At 38.3% G+C, this 26,721-nt stretch overlaps 1 protein-coding gene across 1 annotated transcript in view; it reads right to left on the reverse strand.

The window, feature by feature from the left end:
• ITGA2 (integrin subunit alpha 2) overlaps positions 1 to 26,721 on the reverse strand; it is a 107,017-nt gene that overhangs the window by 29,325 nt on the left and 50,971 nt on the right. The window contains exons 4-16 of the mRNA XM_032626117.1: positions 25,765 to 25,856; positions 22,572 to 22,686; positions 22,283 to 22,410; positions 19,793 to 19,941; positions 14,930 to 15,080; positions 14,470 to 14,635; positions 12,568 to 12,644; positions 10,154 to 10,292; positions 8,892 to 9,037; positions 7,161 to 7,304; positions 4,648 to 4,851; positions 3,343 to 3,479; positions 1,812 to 1,951 (exon numbers count right to left, since the gene is read on the reverse strand). Of these exons, the coding sequence (XP_032482008.1) occupies positions 1,812 to 1,951; positions 3,343 to 3,479; positions 4,648 to 4,851; positions 7,161 to 7,304; positions 8,892 to 9,037; positions 10,154 to 10,292; positions 12,568 to 12,644; positions 14,470 to 14,635; positions 14,930 to 15,080; positions 19,793 to 19,941; positions 22,283 to 22,410; positions 22,572 to 22,686; positions 25,765 to 25,856 (1,788 nt within the window). The remainder of the gene's footprint in view (positions 1 to 1,811; positions 1,952 to 3,342; positions 3,480 to 4,647; positions 4,852 to 7,160; positions 7,305 to 8,891; positions 9,038 to 10,153; positions 10,293 to 12,567; positions 12,645 to 14,469; positions 14,636 to 14,929; positions 15,081 to 19,792; positions 19,942 to 22,282; positions 22,411 to 22,571; positions 22,687 to 25,764; positions 25,857 to 26,721) is intronic.

Raw genomic sequence — 26,721 nt, forward strand, 5'->3', positions numbered from 1 at the left:
ACAGTAAGTGGAAGGGAATGAAATTCTCAAAGCAGAATGCCCTTTTTGAGTGTGTGGCAACAGAAGAGGTGAAGTACAGTCAAAAATTGGGAGGAAGGGCTTCCCTGGTGGCGCAGTGGTTGAGAGTGTCCGCCTGCCGATGCAGGGGACACGGGTTCGTGCCCCAGTCTGGGAAGATCCCACATGCTGCGGAGCGGCTGGGTCCGTGAGCCATGGCCGCTGAGCCTGCACGTCCGGAGCCTGTGCTCCGCAACGGGAGAGGCCACAACAGTGAGAGGCCCTCGTACCGCAAAAACAAAAACAAAAACAAACAAAAAATTGGGAGGAAGATACATGAGACAAATGCATGCTTCAGGGCCAGGAGAGATGACCTACCAGTCATTTCTGCCAACTAATAGATTTTCCAAATTAACCTTTTATATTTAATGTTTTATTCCCCCAGATTCATTGAAATATCATTGACACATAACATTGTGTAAGTTTAAGGTATACAACATAGCGATTTTATATATTGCAAAATAATTACCACAATAAAGTGAGTTAACATACCCATCACTTCAGTTACAATTTTTTTGTGTGTGGCGAGAACTTTTAAACTCTCTCAGCAACTTTCAAATATACAATACAGTATTGTTAATGAAAATCACCATGCTCTACGTTCCATCTAGCCACTTCATGTTTATACAGTAATGGTTTTTGACTCAACTATCACCGCTACTGAGATGGACGCGCTACAAGGCAGGTCTGTGAGATGTGCTACTCACAGTTGGGTCAGTGTTTGAACACCTGAAAGGAAAAATGCCAGATGAATATGAAAAGTAGGAAATATGGAAAGCGTGCCAAGATGTGAATCTAACTTTTTGTGTTCGTAAGCTACTTATTTCTTGGTATGAATCGTGACAAATAACCTACCTCTTATGTTTTTACCCTTTAAGCTAGTTTATTTGTTCACCACCTAATGAAATAGCTGTAGGAACTACAGGTTTCTAAATTTTAGAGCCAAAATCTGATGAAGGGGGATTAGGACCCACGAAACAGTAGCAAAGGAAAGAAGGTAGTGTTGGATCAAGTGCTAAATCAATGGCTACGTATTGAGGGAGCTGAGACAATTGGAGCAGGAGAGATGGAGGTGAGATGCAGTGGTTAGAAAGACATCAGAGAACTTGTGGGACCTCAGCCAGGCCCTGGAAGATTACTGGACCCATCCAGGGAGAGAGAACAACAGCTTCTGCTGACATCTGCACACAGCCTTCCCTACTCTCTCCTGCTGACAGGACATGCTTCAGACTTTCACTCACTTCTTTGGATTATTTAGAAAATGTAAAACACTGGGCACAAATTATATATTGTTTTATACTTTCTCATTATTTCATGCTTATTAAATTTTTAAGAATAGGAATATTTGATCCTTGTACTGAACACACTCTATCGAGATCATGGCAAAGCCGACATACAGTGTACTCATTTAATACGGGCTTGAGCTCAGTGTTATCTGTGCGTGCCCATGGTTTTCAGTTAGGAAGGTGTGGGTAAGAGAGACTTAAAGGACAGATTGGGAGAACCTATGATTATGTCATTGAAATTATGACCTTCAGCAGCAGAATGTTACGTTCTAGAGACGACGGACGGAGGTCTAAACAAACCTTCCACGCCGAATTAACCGTTCTCAGGCACCTCAAATATGTGGCAATTCAAATGTCTGCAAGACCCTTATTTCTTTCGGTTTCCAAATCCAAAGTATGGGTTATGTTCAGGACTAAAACTCTATAAGCAAACCTATCTGTTGTATAGATTATTTCAGGTTTACTCACCCACTTGATTGTTTTGCTTAGCAGGTCTAAACTTGGCGCTGAAACAGAGTTTAAGGTTTATCTCAGCGTTCTTGTTGAGCAAAGTGATTTTTTCTGGTGTGAATGAAGCAACTACAGATACATCAGCAATACTCTGTGACCTGAAAGACATAAATGTTAAAAAAGTTATTCTCAGGAAGTTACCCAGAAAAACCAGTCTTAGCACCTTATAGGAATGTGACCAAAAAACGGCATTAACCTAGCTTAACTGATCCCCTCAATAAATTGATTTGACTCCATGTGTCTTGACTTTTTAGAAGAATCAAATTCACCTTCAAAGAAAAAAGTTTGGCCACCATGGACTATCTAAAAAGGGAATGTCATAATATAGTAAGTATATAGCCTACCAAGCATGAGGCCAACCAAGGTGGCTACAGGGTGATGTTCACTGAAAGGTATGATTTCTTACAAAATTGTTTACAAATCAGCCATATAATTATGTGTAATCATACCTTGTATTATTTTAATGCTACTTTTAACTGATTTTATTCAGTAAATATATTTTCTTTTTTTCAAAGTCTTAAATATTATCCTTGAGTTTTATTTTTTCCACATGAAGGTTTCATTAAAATGATGCACTAAGGGGCTTCCCTGGTGGTCCGGTGGTTAAGAGTCCGTACTTCCACTGCAGGGGACATGGGTTCGATCCCTGGTTGGGGAACTAAGATCCCACATGCCGCGCACAGCACAGCCAAAAAAAAAACCAATGCTGCACTGAAAACAATGCATTTCATCCTTTAAAAGCACAAGTGAGATACTGTAAATAGCTTCATTGAACTCAATGTAATTTACTCAATAGGTAATTTTTTTTGCCTGTTCTTGATGTATTTGGACATTTAAAAAAGCACATTTTTCAGCAGACATGAATGGATAACTGAACTATATTTTCTTGGGGACTCTTGATCAAATTCTCTATTTCTTTTTGATTCCAGTCCTTCGCCAGCCCAATGTATTTATTTTTGTCCTTGACTCACATGAACCTTGAATCCCTTATTGTTCCCCACATGCTCTTCAACTCCTCCTGAGGTCAAGGAGAGGTCAGCTAAACCTAAATAATGGCTTCTTGTTTATGACCAATAATTGTAAAAGATACCTTTTAACCACATGAGAAGTTGCACTTTACTTTTGTGGTCTCAGTGTTCAGTATTTTTAGAGCATTCTCATGAGAATTCTTTTCTGCAAGCTGAGGTAAGGCTACTTGGAAGATAATAATCAGAAATATTCTGAATACCATTTCAAGACCTTTGTCTTTTCAATGTACTTTTTCTGCTCACTATATAGAGAAGAGAAACTTGATTCTAATGTTAAGCAAATATTTTTTTCCTCCCACCGGGAAAAACATATTCCTTCCTCTATGCAAACTATGACATATAAATGTCTTAGAGTCTTATATAACGCATGTGACATTTCAACAATACCGGCACAGCAATCTGCTCTACTTAGCAGCCCATTTGTTCGGTAGCTAATTTGTGTCTGCCTCTCACTGACTCACCAGAGCTGAATGACCTGTCCAAAGGCACCAACAGACACATCAGTGATGGAATCCCCATTTAAATCTCCATAGCCATCCAGGGATCTCCCAAAGTACTGGAGGTGGCTCCTAAAGGCTCCATCAGACCCCAAGATTTTCTAAAAGAGCAAGTTTGAGATGAAATTATAGTGCACGACGACTGAAACAGAAAAAAGGCAGCATCTACATTGCCCTGGTATGTTCTTTTTTTTTAAATTTTATACTTTAGACTACAAGAATAATCATACCTTTAAATTTTATTTATCTATTTACTTATTTTTAACATCTTTATTGGAGTATAATTACAACGTTGTGTGTGTTTGTGCTTTATAACAAAGTGAATCAGCTATACGTACCCATATATCCCCATATCCCTTCCCTCTTGCGTCTCCCTCCCACGCACCCTCCCTATCCCACCCCTCCAGGTGGTCACAAACCACCGAGCTGATCTCCCTGTGCTATGCGGCTGCTTCCCACTAGCTATCTATTTTACGTTTGGTAGCATATATATGTCCATGCCACTCTCTCACTTTGTCCCAGCTTACCCTTCCCCCGCCCCGTGTCCTCAAGTCCATTCTCTACTTCTGTGTCTATTCCTGTCCTGCTCCTAGGTTCTTCAGAACCATTTTTTTAGATTCCACATATATGTGTTAGCATACAGTATTTGGTACGTTCTTTACAAGGCCGTTTCTCAGGTTGTTTTATTCTCCACAGAATTCCACTGATTTTTCAATCACATCTTACCTGATTATCGTTCTTGCAGCCACATTTTCATCAAAGAAATAGCACGAATCTCTCACATAAGATAACAAAGCAGTGAAAGATCAGTGGACTGGGAAGGAGGTGATGCAAGTTTGGGTCCTGATTCTTCTCCTAGCTCATTTCCTTCAGGTCTTTATTCAAAAGCTGCCTTCTCAGTGAGGCTTTCTTGGTCACCCACTCAAATACCTGATATCTCCCAGCCCTGAAAATTTATTCCCTATTTTAGTTTTTTTAAGTTATCATTTATTATTATCTGGATTATTTTATCTTATTTATCTCATTTTTCCCCTGTCTCCTCCACAAGAATGGAAGATCTACAAAGAGCACAATTTTGTCTGTCCGGTACTTTACAGCATTCCCAGAGACTTATCAGCGCTTGACACACAGCAGAGGTTCACCAAGCATCTGATCAATGAGTGCATGAAGTTATAAAAAAAGAGGTGTGGGTTGGATGGTCCACATGATACGCTCTAGCTCTAAAGGAATGATACTCACATGTAAATAATCACCACGAAACTGGATTACCTGGGAATACCTCAGGCGAATGGTGCCCTCACGACCATTGTAGATGTACACAGCTCCAGAGTTCTGATTTTCCAAAGGTGAACCAACGATCACATCATTAAAGCCATCCATATTGATGTCTGAAAGAGCTGCAATCGCTGAACCAAACCGAGCATTTTCAACACCCTCGGGGCCTTCCAGAAATTGGTGCCAATTCAAAACGCCCTTGCAAAGGGGAAGGGGGACAATTAAAGCAAACCTTACGTTAACATATACACACTACTATATATAAAATAGATAACCAGCAAGGACCTACTGTATGGCACAGGGAATTATACTCAATATTTTATAATAACCTAAAAGGGAAAAGCATCTGAAAAAGAATATATCTATATCTGTTTATATATGTATAACTGAATCACTGTGCTGAACTGAAACTAACATGACATTGTAAATCAACTATACTTCAATTAAAAAAAGAGGAAAACTTACAATTTTTATAATTAAAATTCACAGCAAATGATGCCCAAACCAATTTGCAAACTGTTAAAAATGGATAGGATTTTAAACCTACAATTCAAAATTCTCTATTTATGATGAGACATACAAAATATTTTTTTAGCAAGTAAGGTCATAGGCAATCAATCCGCTCATAAACCAAGGTGAAAGGAAGCAACTCTCTTTACTGTGGCTGCACAACCTACATAAAAGTGTCCATTTCTTTGTCTTTTTTCCCCCTTAATATTAGAATCCTCACTCATCTGTTTCCAAATTTTTTGATTTAAAAAGTTTCTGGTAAAAATCTACTAATCTCTTCAATAAAATTAAGGTAGAGACAAAATAAAACACAGTATCTTAATTTAGTCCTTTATTTTAAAACTACTGAACAACAGAGGCATAATTATAATGGCATAGAAAGTGAAAAATGAGGTTGTTAATATCCCATTATAAGACACACTGAATAATTCTGCCAAAGAAAAGACATTTTCTTGTGAAAGACACAGTCGTGTGGTTTTTTTTCTTCAGATTTTGAAATCAAGAATGGAAATATTTCATGACTTCATAAGAAAGCAATGCTTCTCACCCATGAAACTGGGTCAGTGTTGATTCCTTCTCCTCTATAATAACCTTATGGAAATCAATTTGTTGCTGAGTCTGGTAAAATACTGGAAGATCTTCTCACCTTCAACAATTAATGATAATTCAGACTGACTAGCAAGAAACATTTAAGAAACTGGGGATTTGTTAAATTTCCAAACTAGTAGATATGCTCTTCCCTTATTAAATACTCAACTGCACATTCTTTATATGCTTTAAAATTGTTTTAACTGCTCCTGATAAAGGGCTAACTCTTACATTAATTTAAATAAATAAGGTAGGACAAACTATCACAACAGATAAATATAATATTTACTATATTAATAGTAGCTTCTCTTTTTCCATCCTTTCTGTATCTGGTCACCTAATTTTCTGTGTCAACCTGTGCCTTTAATTTTGGTTTTCTTTCAGGCTTCACTAAGTTCTCTATACTTACGTGCATGGATTTAGAGAGTTCAGTCTGCAAGTTGGAAAAACTGGGCTTTTCCATGTGAGAGTATGCTTAGTTTTACGTGCAAGAACTGGAATTTCCAAGACTTGGATATATACCTGAATGTTACACTAAGCAATGGAATTTCCTGACAGACTACTGTAGAAAGCATCGAGGAATATATGGAGGTTTCTAAAGTGCCTGGTAAAATTTGTACTTACCACTGTAAAATATTAACAAGGTAGCTTTGCCCTGTTATTGATATACCTTTATAGCAAAGAAGAATAATTGAATGAGATACTTGGGAAATACACAGATATTTGTGCACGTGTGTGTGTGTGTGTGTGTATGTATTTCAAAAAACAATGTACATTTGTAATGACTTTATTTGTCAAGAGAATATGTATTCAAAGACCTCGTGGAAAACGGCAGGGCACTTACACGTTAAGCTCTAAGTTATGATTATCAATGTGATTTTTAACACTACAACTTAATGGTGACATCCTCAAAATGATGAAATATAAACCATACTCTAGGACTTCCCTGGTGGCTCAGCGATTAAGAATCCGCCCGCCAATGCAGGGGCAGAGGTTCGATCCCTGGCCCGGGAAGATCCCACATGCCTCGGAGCAACCAAGCCCGTGCGCCACAACTACTGAGCCTGCGCTCTAAAGCCTGTGAGCCACAACTACTGAGCCCACATGCTGCAGCTACTGAAGCCCACACACCTAGAGCCCATGCTCCGAAAGAAGAGAAACCACCATAATGAGAAGCCTGTGCACCGCAACGAAGAGCAGCCCCCGCTCGCCGCAACTAGAGAAAGCCCGTGAGCAGCAACCAACGCAGCCCCAAATAAATAAATTTATCAATACATAAACCATACTCTATATGAAAATTATCATTCAATAATAAATTTTCTTAATTCTGCAAGAATGTAGATTAACTTTTATCTACCAATACTAAAGCAAATCAAACAAAGTCAGTTTAATCATTTTTTCTTTTTTACCTTTGTGATAGTAAACAGGTAGACTCTTCCTTCCTCTTTCTTTAGGTCATTCATGTACATTGGCGCACCTACCAAGAGCACATCTGTAATGGTGTCTTTGTCCACATCGACTGCACACAGCACACTACCAAAATAGGAGCCAATCTGGAGTAATAAAGCATATCAGCCTTAGGATTCCTATACTCCTAGTATTACGCTGAACTTCTGTGTACTCACTCAACAAGCAAAAACCGAGCATTCGTTGCCTGTAAGGTGCTAGGTACCTAAAGATGGATAACATAGCCCCTTCTCTCCAGTTGTATCACAATCTAACATTTGGTTCTTAGACCTCAGGGTGCACAAAAATCACCAAAAAAGTATCTGTAAAATACAGATTCCTGAGACCCATTTCCAGAGATTCTGATACCATGTCCCTGGGGTGATCAAGAAAACAGTATTTTAAGTAAGCACTCCAGGTGCTTCTGATGCTGGTGGGTAAAAGACCACATTTAAGCAACACTTAGAAACTTTGTGAGAGGTTGTACACAAAGGCAGGAGGGGAAGAGGGAGGCAGAGCAAATAATTGTGCTTCCGTGGTAAAATATATGATAATAGAGGCAAGTAGCAAATGCTGTGTGATCAGAGTGCACAGGAGTCAGAAAGGCTTAGAAAGATTAAGTATTATTTGAATTGCATCTTAGAAGATGGCAAGGAAGTTGCTAGATGGAGTGGAGTGGGAAAGCACGAGCGACGTAAGTGTCCATGGCATGATCTGGGACGGTGGAGTAGTTCCCAGATAGATTGGGCTGGAGAACTAGTTGCTGATAAAAGGCAATGAGAGGCTGGGAATCTGAATGATCATCATTCCATCCAACCAAGGTTCAACGTATGCCTACGTGAATGCCTCTTGAGGATTCAGAAATGAATCAGAAATGATTCCTTCTATGACACTTGCATTACTTTTCTCAAAATAAAAGCACCCTTCTTTAAAATATTAAAGAGGAGGGACAAGTATGTGACCATAGCTGGTTTGTGGTCAAGGAAGTCAAAGACTCAGACCTTCTTACTCCTGGAAAGTCCATAGAGACAGTGGATCAGATTTAATCCCAGAGAAGGGAAATCTGTGGATAGTCGGTTTCTCTGATTTAAGGAAGAAAATTTTCTGTTGGCTGTTAGAGTTCAGTGATGCTCATTTCAAATATGTGCGAAGTCCATGAGTCAAAACTACGTCGCAAGGAAACAGGAATCTATCAGCTGGCCTTTGCTCTCGTGGGCCATGACTGGGCGGCGTCACAGGTTCTGACTACCAAACCGTCACACATCACAATAAAGTGGCAGAGAAGGGAGTTGTTTTACTTTTAGAAATGTCAAAGCCACAGGACACCTCGACAAGCCCAGATGTCGCAGCTCAGTCTTTATAATGCTATCCTGCTCCCTTCTCCTTATTCCTCCTTGTAGGGGCTTGCCTACAAAGCACTGGTTAGGTGCCTGTCATCACTGGGCTTTAATGACAGCTTCACCCCATGAAAGCTATGTGGCCTTAGAAAGGTAGTTAAACCCTCAGTAACCTGTCAAAAGGGGATGGTAGATCTCAGTACCGTTGTGAAGATTTAAGGAATATTCAAGTAAACACAGATTACAGAGCCAGCTACAGGATAGGCACTCAATAAATGTTAGTTTCCATTTCTACTAACTTCCCACCTGTCCTGTTGTCCCTGAAATTAATTTCATCTTCTTAAACGATGGATTTACCTGGTCACCTCTGTGAGACTGAATAACTGTGATATTGCCACTCTCATTAACGCTGTACAGCACTATCTGGCCGGTATAATTTGCCCGAGGAGCTCCAGCAACGAAGTGGACACTTTTTCCAGTAGAAATTGAAGCCACAGAGTAACCTAGGAGAGAAGGGATCACAGAGTAGGTACTACTACTAAATATCTTGGCCAGATAGGCTTGTGAATCTAGCAGAGATGATCAGAGGTCCTCTTCGTTAGTGTGACGTACAGTTGCTAGTGATCCTGAGTGCACATCCTCCTTTTTCTAAGATAAACTGCTTCTGCCCCTTGGCCACCAGCACTGCCCAGTGGAGGCAGGGCATCTCCCTATAAGCTAGCCCCTAGATTCTGGGTTGTCCCCCATCAGCCACTCATGAATCTGACACTCAACCAATATTTCTTGAATGAATAACAAAATGAATTTTAAAAGGTGGAAATTTGCACAGTTGAAAGAACAGAAGCTTTGGAGTCAGACAGTCCCAGGTTCAAATTTTGGACTTGCCACTTAGTAAGTTTTTTATCTTTAGGCAAGTAATTAACCTCTTTGGCTCTCAAAGGTAAAATGAGGATAACAATATTTCCTTCAAAGGGTAGTTGGGGCTTCCCTGGTGGCGCAGTGGTTGAGAGTCCGCCTGCCGATGCAGGGGATGCGGGTTCGTGCCCCGGTCCGGGGGGATCCCATATGCTACGGAGCGGTGGGGCCCGTGAGCCGTGGCCGCTGAGCCTGCACATCCGGAGCCTGTGCTCTGCGCAACGGGAGAGGCCACAACAGCGAGAGGCCCGCGTACCGCAAAAAAAAAAAGAAGGGTAGTTGGAAGGATTAAATGTTACGTAGATAGAACAGCCAACTCAGGAGCTGTCCCATAGTAGGTGCTCGAAATTGGTGGCTGTGTATTACACGAACAAAAAGACTAGGAACTCCAAATTGATATAAGGACTACCAACTTACCGTATTGACTCTTAGGAACTATTTCTATTTTGGAGAAACACAATCATGTCCCAGGAATAACAACTGCTGGAACAGCCAGAAGAGGTTAATGAGTCAAATACACAGCGTTTCATTAAGTAGTCACGGGCTAAGGGCTGACTGGCAAAGAGGCAACAGAAATATGTGCAACAAATACAACAATTAGAGGATAGCTCAAGCACTTTGCCGAACTGACGCTGAGATTCAACAAGACGCTAGTTTAAAGGATGGGATTTAAATTTGCTGAGCCAAAGGCTGCTAGGCCTTACCTAAATATGAACTGTGATTTCTGTCTTGCAGAATTTGGTCAAAGGCTTGTTTAGGAAAGATCAAATGTCCATGAGGTGTCTGCTGGACAACAGTCCCACTCCAGTCATAAGCTCCTACTGCACCCAGCATCAGAATATCCTAAAATAATTGAAAAATGGAAAGCATTAACATCACCTGTAAAGCGTAAGAGTGTAGTGTGTGCCAAACACTGAAACAAATGGTCTAAATTTAAAGAAAAAAAATTAAGCATGATGAAGTAAAATGTATAGGAATTGCTAAGAAGAAAAGAGACAACAGCCCAAAAATGGATACACTTGTGCCAAGCTCACATCACCAAACCCAGACGTAATCCCGAACCTAACTGCAGTTTCGAACACCCCGCTCCCAGGAATGTGATCTTAACAGGTCAGTCTGGAATTTCCTGGTCAGCACTAGTGAGGTAATCCACCCGATAGAGCCCTTCTGTCCCCTACAGGAAGGTGACCTTTCCTGAACCAATACAACCGTTTCCCCTTCTGCCTGTAAAAACCTTCCATTTTCTACAGCTCCTTTCTGTTGGTTAGATGGGATGTTGCCTGATTCATGAATCATTAAATAAAGCTGCTTAGATCTTTAAATTCACTCAGCTGAATTTTGTTTTTAACAGACTGTGTGTTGATATCTCTCTGAATTGTTTTGACACATTTTGTGCCGGAAAAAAAGCCTTCCCACGGGCTGTGTTACCTTGGGCTTTGTTTAGTACAACACATTTTAAAGATAAATCCATACCACAGCACAGGAGGGGCACACAGCCATCTTCAAATTCCATGCAAAGGCACATGTTTGCAAACGCCAAACAGTTGTGAGCCTTTAGCAAGGAGTCAGAAGTGAGCCTGCAGCCTCGCATACTCCTAAGAAGAGCTCAGGATATGAGGCATCCTCCAGAAACAGGAAGTGCTGCTGCCAGAGGAGCAGAGGTGGGCGCTGCTACCCCAGACCTGTCCTGCTGGCCCTCTTCTGACCTGGTCTGTCTTCAACTTCTTTCTCTTTCTTCTTTACTCCTTCTCAAATGTTCCTCTAATCCTCTCTATCCTATCCCATCTATTTGAATATGGCACAGCTACAAAAGGAACCTGAAGCTGTGACACTTGATATGAGAAGAAACTGCCCTTGGTCAGCACCAGTGGGGAGGGGCCAAAGAGGACCGGCCACCCGGGATTGACTCAAAACCCAATCTGAATATTCGAAGGTACAAGTCATCACAGAAGGGAGGGTTGGTCAGGATGGGACTTCTTATTTTTAAGTTTTTGATCTTAGATCTTAGAGAAAACATCAAAGATACGATTTGGGGGTTTTTTTTGTTAATTTTTTTTAAACTTATTTTATCGAAGTATTTACAATGTTGAATTAATTTCTACTGTACAGCAAAGTGATATGGTTATACATACATTCTTTTTCATTTTCTTGTCCATTATGGTTTATCAAGATATGATCTTGGAATGAAAAATACAAAGCCATTAAAAAATAGCAAACAGGGAAATAATGTGTTCCCATTTTGAGGATAAGAGACCATGAAATTATGTGAATGATTTGTCATAAATCCAGGACTCTGAATCTAGGGGCGGCAGGAAGGGGCTTCAGGGAGTATACAAAACCTCAAGATATTGTGTGAAAAATTCTCTCTGTGTGGGTTCACTTAGATTTTTTTCTGAGGCGAAAGACCCATAACTTTAATCTCCAACAATTGGTGATCCAGAAAAGGTTAGCACACTCTTTTATTATTAGAGAGAATAAGGTGATCCTGGTCCTTTATCTGCCAATCAAATACTCTGAGTTCATACTGCTCCCCGAGCATTTCCCAGTTCACTCTTGCCCTCTTTTACTATTATTACTACTGCACTCATATCCTGAGTAGAATTAGAATCAGAGGCCTGCGAGATGGATGTTTCTAAGAAAGAATGGACTTTCCTGAGCTAAGAAGTATGTCCCATCTCACCCTTTTCCTAACTCCTTACTTTTTCAACTAATTTTTTCGTCTCTGCTCTTAGAAAAAAGATACGCCGGGCAACTCAGGAATTCAACAACAGTGATGACAAGAGTGTGTGTTTTTAACAGATTTTTCCAGTAGTTAATTGATATAAAGAAAATTCCTGCAATGATAATACCTTTAATTAATATAGTGCCTGTTCCCTGGAGCACTCAAAAGCTTTCTTGTATATTATCATTTTTATCCCCATACAAATATCCCTGTGAAATACGGAAGGGAAGGCATTATTAACCTCTGTTTTTCAGATGATAAGCCAGCAGAGCAAAGAAGCTAAATGACTGTGACTAGAAATGAGGACTGCTGATCACTAGATGGCTGTTTTTCCCACTTTAGTATGGGGTTACTGCACCCAGAAGTATTAAGGCAAATGTTATCTGATATACACACATTTTGAGGAGAGTAATCTGCACTGAATCCCACTTGTGACATTTCCATTTGGAAGCTGTCTCCTCCTTGAACAGTACCTAGGAAACAGTTTCAAAAATCATATCACTGTTATCAGTCTTAAATAAAATTTTCAAACACATGTGCACACGTGCACACACACGCACACACACACACACACACACAGTGTTCTGATGTCCACTCAAAAATATAGAGCTGGCAGATTCTGAGAGAGAGGAATCTCTAAGGAAGTGTTCTAACAGATGTAGAAATCCATAATGCTTCTGAGGTAGTGTCTGAAGTTGGCATTAATCTTGATCATGCATTAATGTATTTGTTGGCATACTTATGAAATTTCTGATATCAGAGAACACTCAGCATAGGGGATGAGGTAAGATGAAAACTGACATGATTATCTTTCTAAAAAAAATTATCATTACTTGCTAAGAATCTAACTGAATTTTTAGCTTTTAAATATTTGTACTAATAAATGCACATATATCTCAGATGCAGCTGGAGGAGCCAGGCAATTGCTCTGTAGTGAAGACTGTGCTGAGAGATATTTGGATTAGGCTTCAAGAACTAGGATTCAAGACTGAGTAGGAATTTTACCAATTGGGAAGTTGGTCCAAGTTCTACATATGTGCTTGCCTCTGACACTAGCACCATAAGACTCAATTAGAACTCATTTTCCATACATGTAGCCAAAGCGGTTACATTTCACTAATCTTCGCAAAAAGGAAGCTAAATTTCTGGACTGCCACATTAATGTAGAGAAGAATAAAAGTTTTAGATAGACCCTTCCAGTGGATAATCAGGAGATAAAGATCTGACTATAGGGATTAATACTTAATTTACACAATCCCCTTGGATCCAGCTTCTGAAGCAGTACTTGATCATAGTAGGTGCTCAATAAAATATGAGAGTTATTTGGGTTAACCATCAGGAACCAGGATTTGGGTCATGTGGGACTTTTTACCAACTGGGAATTGATAGAAGTAAATTATTGTAGATCTGGTAAGTAAAATGTTTCCTCAAAATCTGAACTATTAAAAATCTTCACTGTATTTTTCTAATTTTAAAAGTAGACATGTTTGTTGCAAACAAATTCAAGAATTTCAGAAATTATGTAACAGTGTAAAAAGGTAACATTTTTTATGATTACAAAAACTGTTTATAATATGGAAAGGTATTACTATTTACGATTATAATAGATATTACTAAGTTGTCACCCCAAAAGGTTATACAGTTTATAATCTTATAGTGTATGAGCTTTTTTGCTTCCCCATAATCTCTCCAAGATTAAACATTACTAATCTTTGTTATCTTTTAGACACAAAGTAACATTGATTTCATTTATACTTTAAAATAATTACTAAAATTGGGAATATTTTCTTATGTTTATTGGCCATTTGTATTTTATCTTTTATAAACTACTTATTCATCATTCTTTGTCTATTTTTCTTACTGATGCTATTTAGGAGTTCTCTTTATATAAGGTATATAAGTTAACATTAATAGAACAAGTATAGTAATAAAGAACTCTTTTTTTCAAGGTTTTTGAAGAACATATTATTTTATTTTTAATTTTTATTAGAGTATAGTTGATTTACAATATTGTGTTAGTTTCAGGTATAAAGCAAAGTGAGTCAGTTATACATATACATATATCCACTCTTTTTTAGATTCTTTTCCCATATAGGCCATTACAGAGTATTGAGTAGAGTCCCTTGTGCTATACAGTAGGTCCTTATTAGTTATCTATTTTATATACTGTATAGTAGTGTATATATGTCAATCCCAATCTCCCAATTTATCCCTCCCCCCCCTTACAACCTGGTAAACATCAGTTTGTTTTCTTGAAAAAAATTTGAAAAAAATTCTGGAAAGAAGGAGTTCATTTACCTTCAATGCTGAAAATTTGTTCTCCTAATGTCCCAGCCTTTTCTAGTAGAGCTGCTTCATCAGAAACATTGAAAAAGTATCTTTCTGTTGGAATACTGGCAATTGCTTTAATTTCTTTTATTAAATTTTTAGTATCAAGGGCATTTCTGTTTAAGTACCCAAGAACCTTGAAAATAGAGGAAGAGGGGAGAAGGCCATTAGTGTTGTACTTCAATTTTCCTATTCGTATTTTCTAGGCTATTTCTGAACACAATAGGCCCTCTAGAGAAGTAAATCAAGTAACACTTCCATATCCTCTTCATTGACAGGACTGCAAATCAGCAAGAAGCAGAGGTAGAGTAAAAATATTCTTTTATATTAAGCTATGAACAGCCAATAAGAAAGTGCAGTCTTCAGAAGTGATGCTATAAAGGAATATCTACCCATCAACTGAAAGACAATAAAAAGAAACTCCACTTACTGCTATGCCAAACCTCAGTATATTGTCATCGTTACATTGATCAATTACAGCTTTCAACATTGAACCATCATGGGATTCACCATCAGTTACAACCACCATGACTTTGGTAGCACCTGGTCGTCCACCAGCAGCTGCTGAATAAGCAGAATCTCTGTGGCAGATAAAAGAAAAACTCAATCAAAAAGTAAACTAAACACGTGGACCTCTGGTTAGAAATATAAATATGAAACTGACTTCTTTGAGCATAACCTATTGTGATTTAGAATTTCTCTATCAGTGCTGGTGACTTCTGAACTACGTTCTATTCGTAGCTTGTAGAGAAACATATAAAAATATAAATCTTGCTTGGCATTAAAAATAACTTCCATGGTTTCCATGGTGTGTGGGTGTGTGTGTATTTACATCAGGAATCCTTAGAATTATCTTCTGCTAATACGATTAAACTCATTAAAACTAATCAACAGGGTAAAGATATTCATTCCTGTCATAAATATTACTCATTGGATCTGCATTTATTTTTTTCAACAGTAAATTGTGTTTTAAAAAGTAACAGATATACGTGGTAAAAGAACTCCAAAGCGTTTGGAAAGGTGTAAAACAAAAATTTCACACCAAGCCACTATTCCAAAGGTAATCACTATTATCAGTTTATGTTTCCTTCTAGAAAATGTTTCATCTAGAGAAATATATGCAAAAGTTACTCCTTAAACTTCTATAAAAATGGGAACATATTCTCTGCAGCTGTTTTTCATTTTGATGGAGACCTTTCCATACCAGCACATATAGAACTCTCCTCTTTGTCTTTGATTTTGATTTTCTGATTTTATTTCTATACAATTTTTAAAGGTTAATTTCCATTTACAGTTATTACAAAATATTGGCTCTATTCCCCACGGTGTACATCCTTGAGTCCATCTTACACCCAGTAGTTTGTGCCTCCCAGTCCTTCACCCTTATGTTGCCCCTCCCCCACCACTGGTAACCACTAGTTTAGACTTCTCCTTTTTTAATGGCTACATAATATTTCATTATTTTGAGGAACCATAGTTTATTTAACCAATTCCCATTATTATGCATTTAGGGCATTTTGAGTTTTACAAATAATGCTATAATGAATGTCCTTGTGTATCTTTCTTGGCATACTTTTTCGAATGTGTCAGTAGGATAAAATCTTAGCAGAGAAATTATTTAGACATTTCAAATTCTGATAAATAAAATACTAAATTGCTCTTCAAAAATTCCACCAATTTAGGGCTTCCCTGGTGGCGCAGTGGTTAAGAATCCACCTGCCAATGCAGGGGACACGGGTTCGAGCCCTGGTCCGGGAAGATCCCACATACCATGGAGCAACTAAGCCCGTGTGCTACAACTACTGAGCCTGTGCTCTAGAGCCCACAAGACAAAACTACTGAGCCCGCATGCTGCAACTACCAAAGCCCGTGTGCCTAGAGCCCGTGCTCCGCAACAAGAGAAGCCACAACAATGAGAAGCCCACGCACTGCAACAAAGGGTAGCCCCTGCTTGCTGTAATTAGAGAAAGCCCATGTACAGCAATGAAGACCCAATGCAGCCAAAAGTAAAAAACAAACAAATAAATAAATTTATAAAAAAATAATTCCACCAATTTATACTGCCATCAGTGTACAAAAATGCAATTTTCTCCACCTCCTTTCCATAACAATGAGAATTATTAACTTTTTAATCTGGGATACTCTTATAAGTGAGAAATAATATATAATTGTTATTTTAATATGTACTTTTTCACTATGAAGGATGATGAGTATTTTTAATATGTTTATTAGCCATTTATATTTCTTCCTTCATGAACTCTTGATTTGTCTTTATCTTTGCCCATTTTTCTTTGTTTTTCATCACTTTCCTGACAAGTAAGACTTCTGTTAATAAAGAAAATTATCCTTTGTCATATATATTGTAAATAATTGTCAGTTCATGAATCACTGTTTGAAGTTTAGTGATATTAATTCTGTACAGAAATTTTATATTTTGATATAATCAAATCCATTAACTTTTGCATGTGTGTCTTTTATATTTGACATGGTATTTTAAAAGGACTTATCGCTAAGACTTTTCTCTTTAATCACCCAAGTTTTCTCATAGTCTTTTAATGGTTTCATTTTCTTAGATTTAAATTGGTGGTCCAGCTGAAATTTATTTTGATTCAAGGAATGAGGCAGGGATTCAGCTTTATTTTGTTTCTAGACGTTTAACAAGTTGTCCAACAACTTTTTTTTCTGTCTGTTGGATTCTCTTGTTGCACATTCTTTCTGGTGTCATCATATAGGTTCACTACCACCACCTACATGATGACAAGTTAAAGTCTATATTTGCTTCCATTCATCCCTCCTATCTTCAAGTTTGTGTATTCAATGCATTGAATATTTTCACCTGAAGGTATAAGGAGCTCTTTAAATTCAACATGTGTAAAACTGAGACTATCATTTTATTTCCTAAAACTTTTTTTGTATTCTATATAGCAGAATATAGAAATATGGAAAAATATTTCTCAGCCAAATTTGAATTCTTGTACTCACATCAAATAATTTTTGAGTGAATTATACTCTTTATGACATACAGTAGAGCTCATGTAGGATTATAAGTTTGCTGAGGGTAGAAACTATGCCTCATTTAGTTTTGATTCCCTGCAGGGCTTGGAACAGTAAATTGTAAGTGTAGGCACTCAGATAAGATCAATGGAAAATGGCAATATTTACTAAAAGAGTATCGGAATGCTATTTGTTGTTGTAAAGAAACCGACGAAGGGCTTCCCTGGTGGCGCAGTGGTTGAGAGTCCGCCTGCCGATGCAGGGGACAAGGGTCCGTGCCCCGGTCCGGAAAGATCCCACATGCCGCGGAGCGGCTGGGCCCGTGAGCCTGCGCGTCCAGAGCCTGTGCTCCGCAACGGGAGAGGCCGCAACAGTGAGAGGCCCGTGTACCACAAAAAAAAAAAAAAAAAAAAAGAAACCGATGAAGAAGGAGGAAGAAGAGAAAGAAAATAGAAGTAATTAAATTCCAGAAGGTGTGAGAAGTTAGGTGACTCTCCTAACAATGGAAAGAGTCCTGTTAGCTCGGGAAATTGTGGTGAGACAGGGATCCTGGGGAGAAAAAGTTTTGAAAAGATCATGAAAGCCATGAGTCCCATTTTAACAGAAAGTGGCCATTCTCCTCGAGAAGGAAGCTTGCCAGGCCCCAGGGCTTTTACCAGGGAAAAATGCAACACCCACATTCCCTGCAAAAAATACAGGTCCTTTGCCGTTTCTAACTCCTGCGAGGCCATTTTTCTATGTCATCTTAGTCTTCCCGTAAGTCTACTTTACTGGAACAGGACGGGTACTTCACATAATGGCAATTGGCCAGCGGCCTCTGAGATGGCTTGGCTCCAAAGGACATCTTAATAGGGACAAAAATGGTTAACCAAACCAATCATATCTTCTCTTGTAGGGAATCTACTTTTGAGATATATAGGGAGAGTGGGCAGTTGATAGAAGCAGCAACTAGAACACAGAATATACTAAAAAAAGAAGGGACAGATAAAATAGGAAATTCAGAAAAAGAAAGGACAGGATGTGGTCACTGACCAGATATGTGACCTAAGGAGGAGCAGAAAGAATAAAGTAAACCATCAAGTTTTTAGTCTGAATGACTAGGGGAAAAGGTGGACACATGAATCAAAATGGCAGAGTCATGAGGAGGGGCAGGGAAAAGAGTAAGGCCAGTTTAGAATGTACTGAATTTGATTAGTGAGCCAACACTCCAAATAAGGATTTTCAGCATCAGCTGGATGCCTGTGTGCATTGTAGGAGAGAGGTCAGGGCTAATGACAAAGCAATGGGGTAACCCAGGCAGGGCTGATGGCTCATGTGTATACAATGGATACAATGCCTAAGAGAACAGGGCTATGAAAGAGCGGGCTCTGTTTGGTGAAGAAAAATTAGGAAAAGGAGCCAGTGAAGATGCAAACTTGTTGACAAAAAGTTGGCAGGTTTTCTAGAAGTGTGTGCTGTCATGGCAACTGGAGTAGAAACAGCAGTGCGCGCTCATTATTGTCAAATGTTCAGGGAAGCTAAAGAGGATGAGGCTTAAGGCAGGACCATGTTTACCTGATGGCAGAGCCATAGGTTTCAAGGATGTGGAGAAGGGAGCATAGACACTTCTTTCAAGGAGTTATGGCAGTGGAAGGAAGGAACTCACAACTCGATGAAAAATGGCAGGAAGTAGGTTTAAGGGAAGGTGAACCTACAGTCCTCATTTCTGTTTTAACACTAGGAGAATATTTAGCATTTTTTGTAAAGGTATCTGATTAAAGCAGAGTGAAGATGAAGGTCAGCAGTGCTGAGAAAATAAGAGACACTGAGCAAAGAATTAGGAGACTGTTACATAGCTGTGAAATTCACACTGCCCCAGCCTGTTATAAAGAATGAGCCCTTCAATTCAATTCAGACTTCTAGGTCATTAACACTTAGGAATCTATGGCCCTTCTAAATTTGCATGAAGTGCTCCAGTAGCTCAAGTTGTCTGTGGCCTTGATAAATATTAACAAATAAATGCAGATTGCTCCATTGCCAACTTAAACTAAGGTCTTTTAATTTCACTGTACTTACTTCATGTAAAATCTTAAAAAATTATGTAATATCTTATAAAAGTTCTAGAAATCAAAGATTTAAAAATGTCATCCCCTACTGCCTTCTCAAAGTATTCAAGTAACAGAATGTTCAGACTTTTCTTCTCTACTAGTTCTGATTTAAGTGTAGGTATCACATATTTACTTTTCTTCATCTTTCCTTTTTATTACTTATGAGCACTTATATTTTATCAAAATATTAGCCTATTAGCAACATAACTTACCTTGCATACTGAATTGCTTTGAATGTATTTGTGAGGTCTCCACCATACTGGGATGTCTGGGATGTTGCTTTAATCATTTCATCTTTGGTTTTAAAAGTGTTCAGGTTAAACACCACTCTTGGATAATTGGCATATTGAATTAACCCCACCTTCAAGAGAAAAGAAGTTTATTACAGGTTTGTCATTAAGTTATAAATCATTCCTATTTAACCAATATAATAAAAATCGAAAGTGCATTTAGACATGGGCTGATAGCTTAAGGGAATCATTTCCAACTTTTTTCTTAAGAATAGTTATTTTTCTTCCAGTGGAATAACTTCCTGGTCAGAGGCCATCAGTGCAGGGCAGCATTACTTACTAACAAGCAAGATAATGTGCCATTTGTGTACCATTTGATTCTCAAGAGTAATAGTTGTAGATTTTTAAGCACTGCCACATGGATGAATATTAAGTTCTTAACAGGAAGATTCAAATGATATAAATAGATTTTCTAGTTACCAATGGATATAAACATGTAAACAATTATAAGCAGTCATGAATGGAACAGAACATCTCATCAAGTGAGGATAATTATATAATAAACAAAGAATTATAGTTGAATACAAGAAAAAGTGATGTGCTAATCAATGCGGTCAACATGAATGTTTTTGTTGTGCTGGATTTCCTCTAATCACAGACGTTAGAAAGAAAGCTGCTATATGTGCATTTAGGGCAGGAAGTTTCTGGTCTTCAGGGAAAATGCCATTGGAGAGAGTCTTATTTGAGAGGGCCGAGAGGCAGAACGACTTCTGACCAAGATGTTTGGGCACATACCCTAATCCTTCAGATCAAGGAGGTCAGACACTTCTGTTAACGTCCTTGTTCTCAGCACTGAGATCACCCTCTATGCCTAGGATCTGGGGCTTCCAGAATAGGAATGGTGATGAGGGATCAGTGGTAAAAGGTTCTCTGAAATAGAGGTCAATGTATAAGGAAGATGGGAAGGGCAAGGCCTGGATTTCTGAGTTCAATCAGCTACTTCTCGTAGGAAGGCAGTTAACTAGGCACTGGAAAACTGACAAAAAATATATTACTGAACCCTCCTCTTAGGATGGATGTAAGATTTGAGAGAGAGGAAACGATCAAAATAACTCTAAGGATCTCAAAAGCTAAGGTGATAGGAAGAGAATGGTGACCCCCCTGACACAGCCCCATAATTTCTATGTGCAAAAGATAAAGGTGGAAGAGAAGATTTAAAGAAATGTGGTATAGTAGGGCTTAAAGAAAGGTCACATTTAGAACGGAAGAGAAGATACTGAGTAAAACCACCTCTAGAGACGAAGAAGATGCATCGGGATTGGAAGACAGAAGAGGAAGGCCAGGAATTCCACACAAGAGACTATTAAATACAATAAGTCACGTTATGGGGGAAACCCATTCAGAAACAGAGAAAATAAGCAGATACAGATGAAAACTTCTCTTATGAGGGCCTTAACAGTGATGCTCTCCGGAAACCAGTACTAACCTAGTCTTATTTAACAGAAATTTTATTTTATTTTCTGGTGAAAGCCCACAGTGAAACCTCCAAAGTTTTGACAGATACTAATGTCCTCTTGGTATTGAAAAGCAATGTCAATGGGGAAAATATATAACAATATTTTATAATACTGTATAGGGAAGCAGAAAAGCAAATTTCAATATAGATAACTGGAAAGCTTTTCAGAAAAGTGTTCCAACAATTGTTGGCCCCTGGAGCACCAGATGCAACCCAGGAACTAGTAACTCTGTGAATTGATGCCTGTTGATATTGGATCAGTGTCCTGCTACAACCAGGATGGCCCACGAAATAGCAGATCCAACAAGAAAGAAAGAAAGAAAAAACCCTGAAACTAAAAAACGCTATTCAGCGTTATAAAAGCGTGACGTTTCTGCTCCTGAAGTTTTGCTTGCCTACTCAGGAAGACAGAGAACCAAATTAAAGACTCTTTAAAACATAAACAGTTATTCAAAAGTACTGAAAAGACTTGTCCTGTGTGAAAAATGGAAGGCTAGACTAGAATATGACAAAAGACTATAAAATAATAAATGATAGAATTATGCTGTCTATGAACTTACTTATAAAAATTCAAAGATAATTTTTTCACCAGTAAAAAGTAAAAGAAAGTCATCATTAGTCCAAGCGTGTGTAAAAAAATACATATTGGATTTCTAAATGTATTGATTAGTTCATGAGTTAGTGGAGGAAAAAATAAGCATCTAAAGAGAATTAAGATGCTGTACACATAACTGATGCCTGAATCAGGAATAGAAATCCAAGCTTAAAGACTAGCATTAGGAGAAGTCATAGATAGAATAACTCAGTGTAGCACAAATTTCAGTTAACTTTCAAGATTACCATTAAAAGCCTTTAATATGGGGATTTGACAAATGCAAAGATAAAGACCTCATCTCTAATAATATTTTCTCAGAACGAAAGCCGTGGGTTAGTGTATATATAATGGATGTCCATACCTGTGTCTTTGTGGGGCCTATATCCAGGCCTTGCACAAATTTTTCCAAAAAGTTCTTTACTGCATCCCAGGGGTAAATACTGTTTGATTCATCACATACAACCACAACATCTATGAGGGAAGGGCAGGCTACACGGGAAACGACGAAAGAAACATATATCCATAGGTAAGGCAAAATCACATCCACATACAAATGAGACAAAGTAAAAAAGGATGGCACTTGCTGATACAATTTTTCCCCTCCTTTAACGTAAGGCATTGCTCAGACCCTCTGCACATTCATAACTTACTCTGAACTGCAGGTGAAAAGCTGGTCAGGAGCTGAAAATTGGGACTGACATCAGAGCATAACCCGGTTGTGTAAAACTGACTTCCGCACTGCTGTGCCCACAGGGGACCACAGGTCTTAAAAGAAATGAAAACAATGACAAAACACATGGAAAATGTTAACCTTCCACCTCGCCATTTGTGACACTCAGGACTATTTCTATTCTAAGACTCTACGAATCGTCAACTCTTGAAACTAACAGTGCCTTTGAGAGAAAGTGCACTGGAGCCCACAGAAGGGAGGGAGAGGGTGGCAGATGAGCTGTGCCTGGTGTCAGGTGTCTTGGGGACCGGGGCACTGGGACTGTCAGTGTAGGGAGGAGCCCATCAGGTCACCCACCAAGCTCGACAAAAGGGGGTGCTGTCCTTCCAGAGAACACCCAGGAGAAAAATGCGTGCAAAGTTCATTTTTTGTCTCTCAGGTACCTGGGTCTCAGCTGCTTCATCTGTAAAATGAGGATGATCAGACCTCCTCCTAACTTAAGGCAGCTGTGAAGATGAAATGAGTCTATAGCTATAAACACTTAGAACAGTGCTGGGTAAACAGCCAGGGATATATAATTGTTGGCCAGCATCATTATCATTGTTATTCCTTGAACATAGGTCTCCTCCTGTCCCTTCCATTTATACTCTTCAGCAGAAACCCTAAGTCCTCATGTCCCCATGGGCCAGGCAGGCAGCCTGGAAGAGAGCTCCAGCCAGGTGTAGACACCATGGTGAATGAAGAGCCCACGCTTTCTGTGCAGGGCAGACCATTGTGGCTCCTGCCCGTGGGCTGGTGTGCAACAGGCCCCGTGTGGCCAGACCTCCCAAATTCTCACGGAGAGTCAAAGAGAGAATTTTGTGTGAAAATTTATAGTTAACAAAAACCTGAAACACCCTACATGCTAAACAAACACAAAGGAGGTTCATGAACTGCCCGTTTTTAACTCTGTAGTTATCAAAGTATTTCTTTGAGGACTTCAGAACCCCATACTTCTGGCCCCTAGAACCTTCAGTTATCAAAGCTGGCGTTTGTCTTCTTGTGCACATCATACTGCAACTATTAATATCTCCACTGACCTGACCCCAAAGCTCTCCCTTTCAGCAGCCCTTGAATGCCAAGAACTCCTGATTAAATCATGATTAAATCACGTGGGAAACATTAGATTAAATAATATTCAAATCGTTAGATGTGAAAGGAGAATAAATGGGGAAGAGAAGTCTAGTGATGATCTTAAAAACAAATCTATACAGTTTAACCTTATGTAAAGCTGTGGACCAATTATTAAAACTTAACTGAAAAGTGTGGACTTGCAAAGAGTGACTGGAAGAATGAAAGGGAACTTATTTGACCCACTTTAATTGTTGGTAGCTCAAAGGAGAAGCAGCTGTGGTCATATTTCATGCTCAATGAACAAGGCATAGTTTTTCCCTTATAAAACTGGTTCATTTTGCCAATTAGTTAGGGAGAAATCACTACTGATGCCTTGGGTTAGTATACCGAATAAGATACCAACTACTGATTCCTATATCCCCACCCCCAAGTTGGTTTATCTTAATCACCCTTAAAAATACTAACTCATGAAGTATTAAAAAAGATTTTTTTGTTTTAAAAGCAATGGAAAACAGCATTAAGGAGGTGAAATTAGAATATGCCAATTGTTAATGCCAGAACAACATTCCTGCTTTAAGCCCGGAACTTAAGAAGGTTCAAAAAAAAAAAAAAAAAATGTGATGATTGTCAGTCTTTTCCACAGAGTATCTTAAGATTTTGACCTTTTAGGTATGGAAAGAAGACTTTGGCTTTTTTTTTTTTTTTCTCTTTCCCTCCCTCCCTCCTTCCTTCTACTTGCTACACTGACTGTTAATCTCTCAAATTCTCTTGCAATTTTATTTTATAAATAAGATTTACAAAATGTTTTATTTTGCATATAAAAATCTATAGTTACACATTAAAAATCTGAAGTTAGACTAAAAACTTTGAAGCACATTCTATAATCCCTGTATCTTAATGTTTTTCTTTCTTAACTTATTCAACTTTAAAAAAAAAAGACAAAAGCAACCTTATGATAAAGACTTCAGAAGATCATAAACCAGGAAGATTTATTGCAATATTCATTTATGCATTGATCTAACACATATTATAAGCAACACTTAATTCAGTTAGTGGTACCAAGGTCTCTCTAATATGTCTCAGTAAAAATAGAATGATATTGTTCAAAATTGATTACATTTTTAGAGCAACCTGGTTATACACCCAGGCTTTTAAGTTAGCATATCAATGTAGCATGTCATAACCAATGTAAAGTTAAAGTAAACTTTCTAAGACTATTTTAACAGGGCTATACAACTAGGTTACACCTACATGGACTGGCAGAAATGTCAAATGAGACTGGGTTTTTGTTTGCCTTTAAACACTTTTTTTTTTTTTTTTTGGTGTGTGATGGTTTTCACTTTTTTACAGTTGCATCTTTTCAACAGTTTTCTATGTTATTTTTTTGTTAGTCCCAAGCTCAGGAATTATTCTCTCTTTCAGAAAACTTCCATTTTCTTCTAGTTTTTTATATTAACTTTTTAATTCACTCAGAAGTATATTTGGATATGCAAGTTATTCACCAATTAATTGTCCCCAGACCTCTTGTTAAATAAGGCAATCTCTTTTACTGATTTGTGGTGGTCTTTTCACAGCTTTCTAGAAACTAAATGAGAGTACCCATTAACATGAAATAAGATGAGATCAAGCCATGCCTTAAATAATATCAGATTGGTCAATGATTATCAGAAACGATTAAAAATAACAGTACTTTATAGCTTTGAAACCTACTTTCTGAATTTGCAGTACCTATCCTGAATGTTCCTACAGGAAGGAGAAATGAGAGCTAGAATTCTGCTGTTATCAACAAATACAAAGCACATTTTCCAAGGGTAAAGAATCGATGTTCCTTCTGATCCCTTTTTCCAAAACATTCTGTGGCAATGGTTTTACTAAATATCTTAAGACGTCTACATATCAATATATTGTTCTTTCATGTTGGCTCTCTATCTAGCATGTCTTATCCAAAATCAAGCTCAAACATTTAAATCTCAAGATCTGGCTTGCTAGAAGGGATGGTGAGAAGACACTGACTTCATACTTTCTTGAGAGGAATGAGGATTTGAAAAGTAAACACTCACAAGAAATCCTCCCGTTCCCACGTTCCTTGTCAGTGTCAAGCCAAGGCTCATGTTGGTTTTCATCTCGGTAACGTTGGAAATACTCGTGGAAGCTTTCAAATGGGAGAAGATTTTTAAGAGTGGTTAAACCATCATTTATTTAAAGCCATTTTTTTTCAATGTACACTCAGGTTTACATGTAGCATTGAATTTAGTGCTCGTGTTATATAATGAAGTGTATGGAAATGAGATGCCTTCAGTGATCTGGCAGCTCATTTAAATATGTGATCACATCTGCAGAATGTGATCCTAGGGGGTGGAGTCTGCAAAGGTCATGGTGGCTCCAGCTAAAGCTTTATTCTGGATTGGAAAAAAATATCCTTAAAGTGTTATCAAAGAATGCCGTATGGTAGAATCTGGCTCAAAGCAATAGTGAATGAACTTTAAAAGGAAATCATGACACTAGCATGTAGAATAATAGATAAATCTCTCCAACCTTCTCTCTCCCACTCAAATAGGGCATCATCTGCTGTATCCATTCTTGAGCTACTGAACACTGAAATTCTTCTCAATAATATCATTATTTTCTCATATCCTCTAATCTCTGCCAAGGTGTATACATATATATATACACATATAGGTATACATATACATAAAACTACGCTGTTTATGTATATGTGTATACACATAAATTATGCTAAGTAATCTGCTCATATGTATATATACATATGCATAAAATTTCTAAAATAATAAATATATATATATAAGGGGTGAGTATTCAAAGTTTTATTATATAGTTTATTCCCCATTTCCCAGGATACCTGTTTTAAAACTTCACCCTTCTTCTCAAGCCTCCAAACTCAGCCCAGATCCCATCACTCTACTGCAAAGAAGATAATCACACTTGAAGGATAATCTCAACTTCTCTCATCTTTACCTAAAGGTCCTTCTAGAATTCTGACTTCTCTCTTTCCTTTG

Source organism: Phocoena sinus, chromosome 3 (genome assembly GCF_008692025.1).
Source record: "Phocoena sinus isolate mPhoSin1 chromosome 3, mPhoSin1.pri, whole genome shotgun sequence".
Classification (NCBI taxonomy): domain Eukaryota; kingdom Metazoa; phylum Chordata; class Mammalia; order Artiodactyla; family Phocoenidae; genus Phocoena; species Phocoena sinus.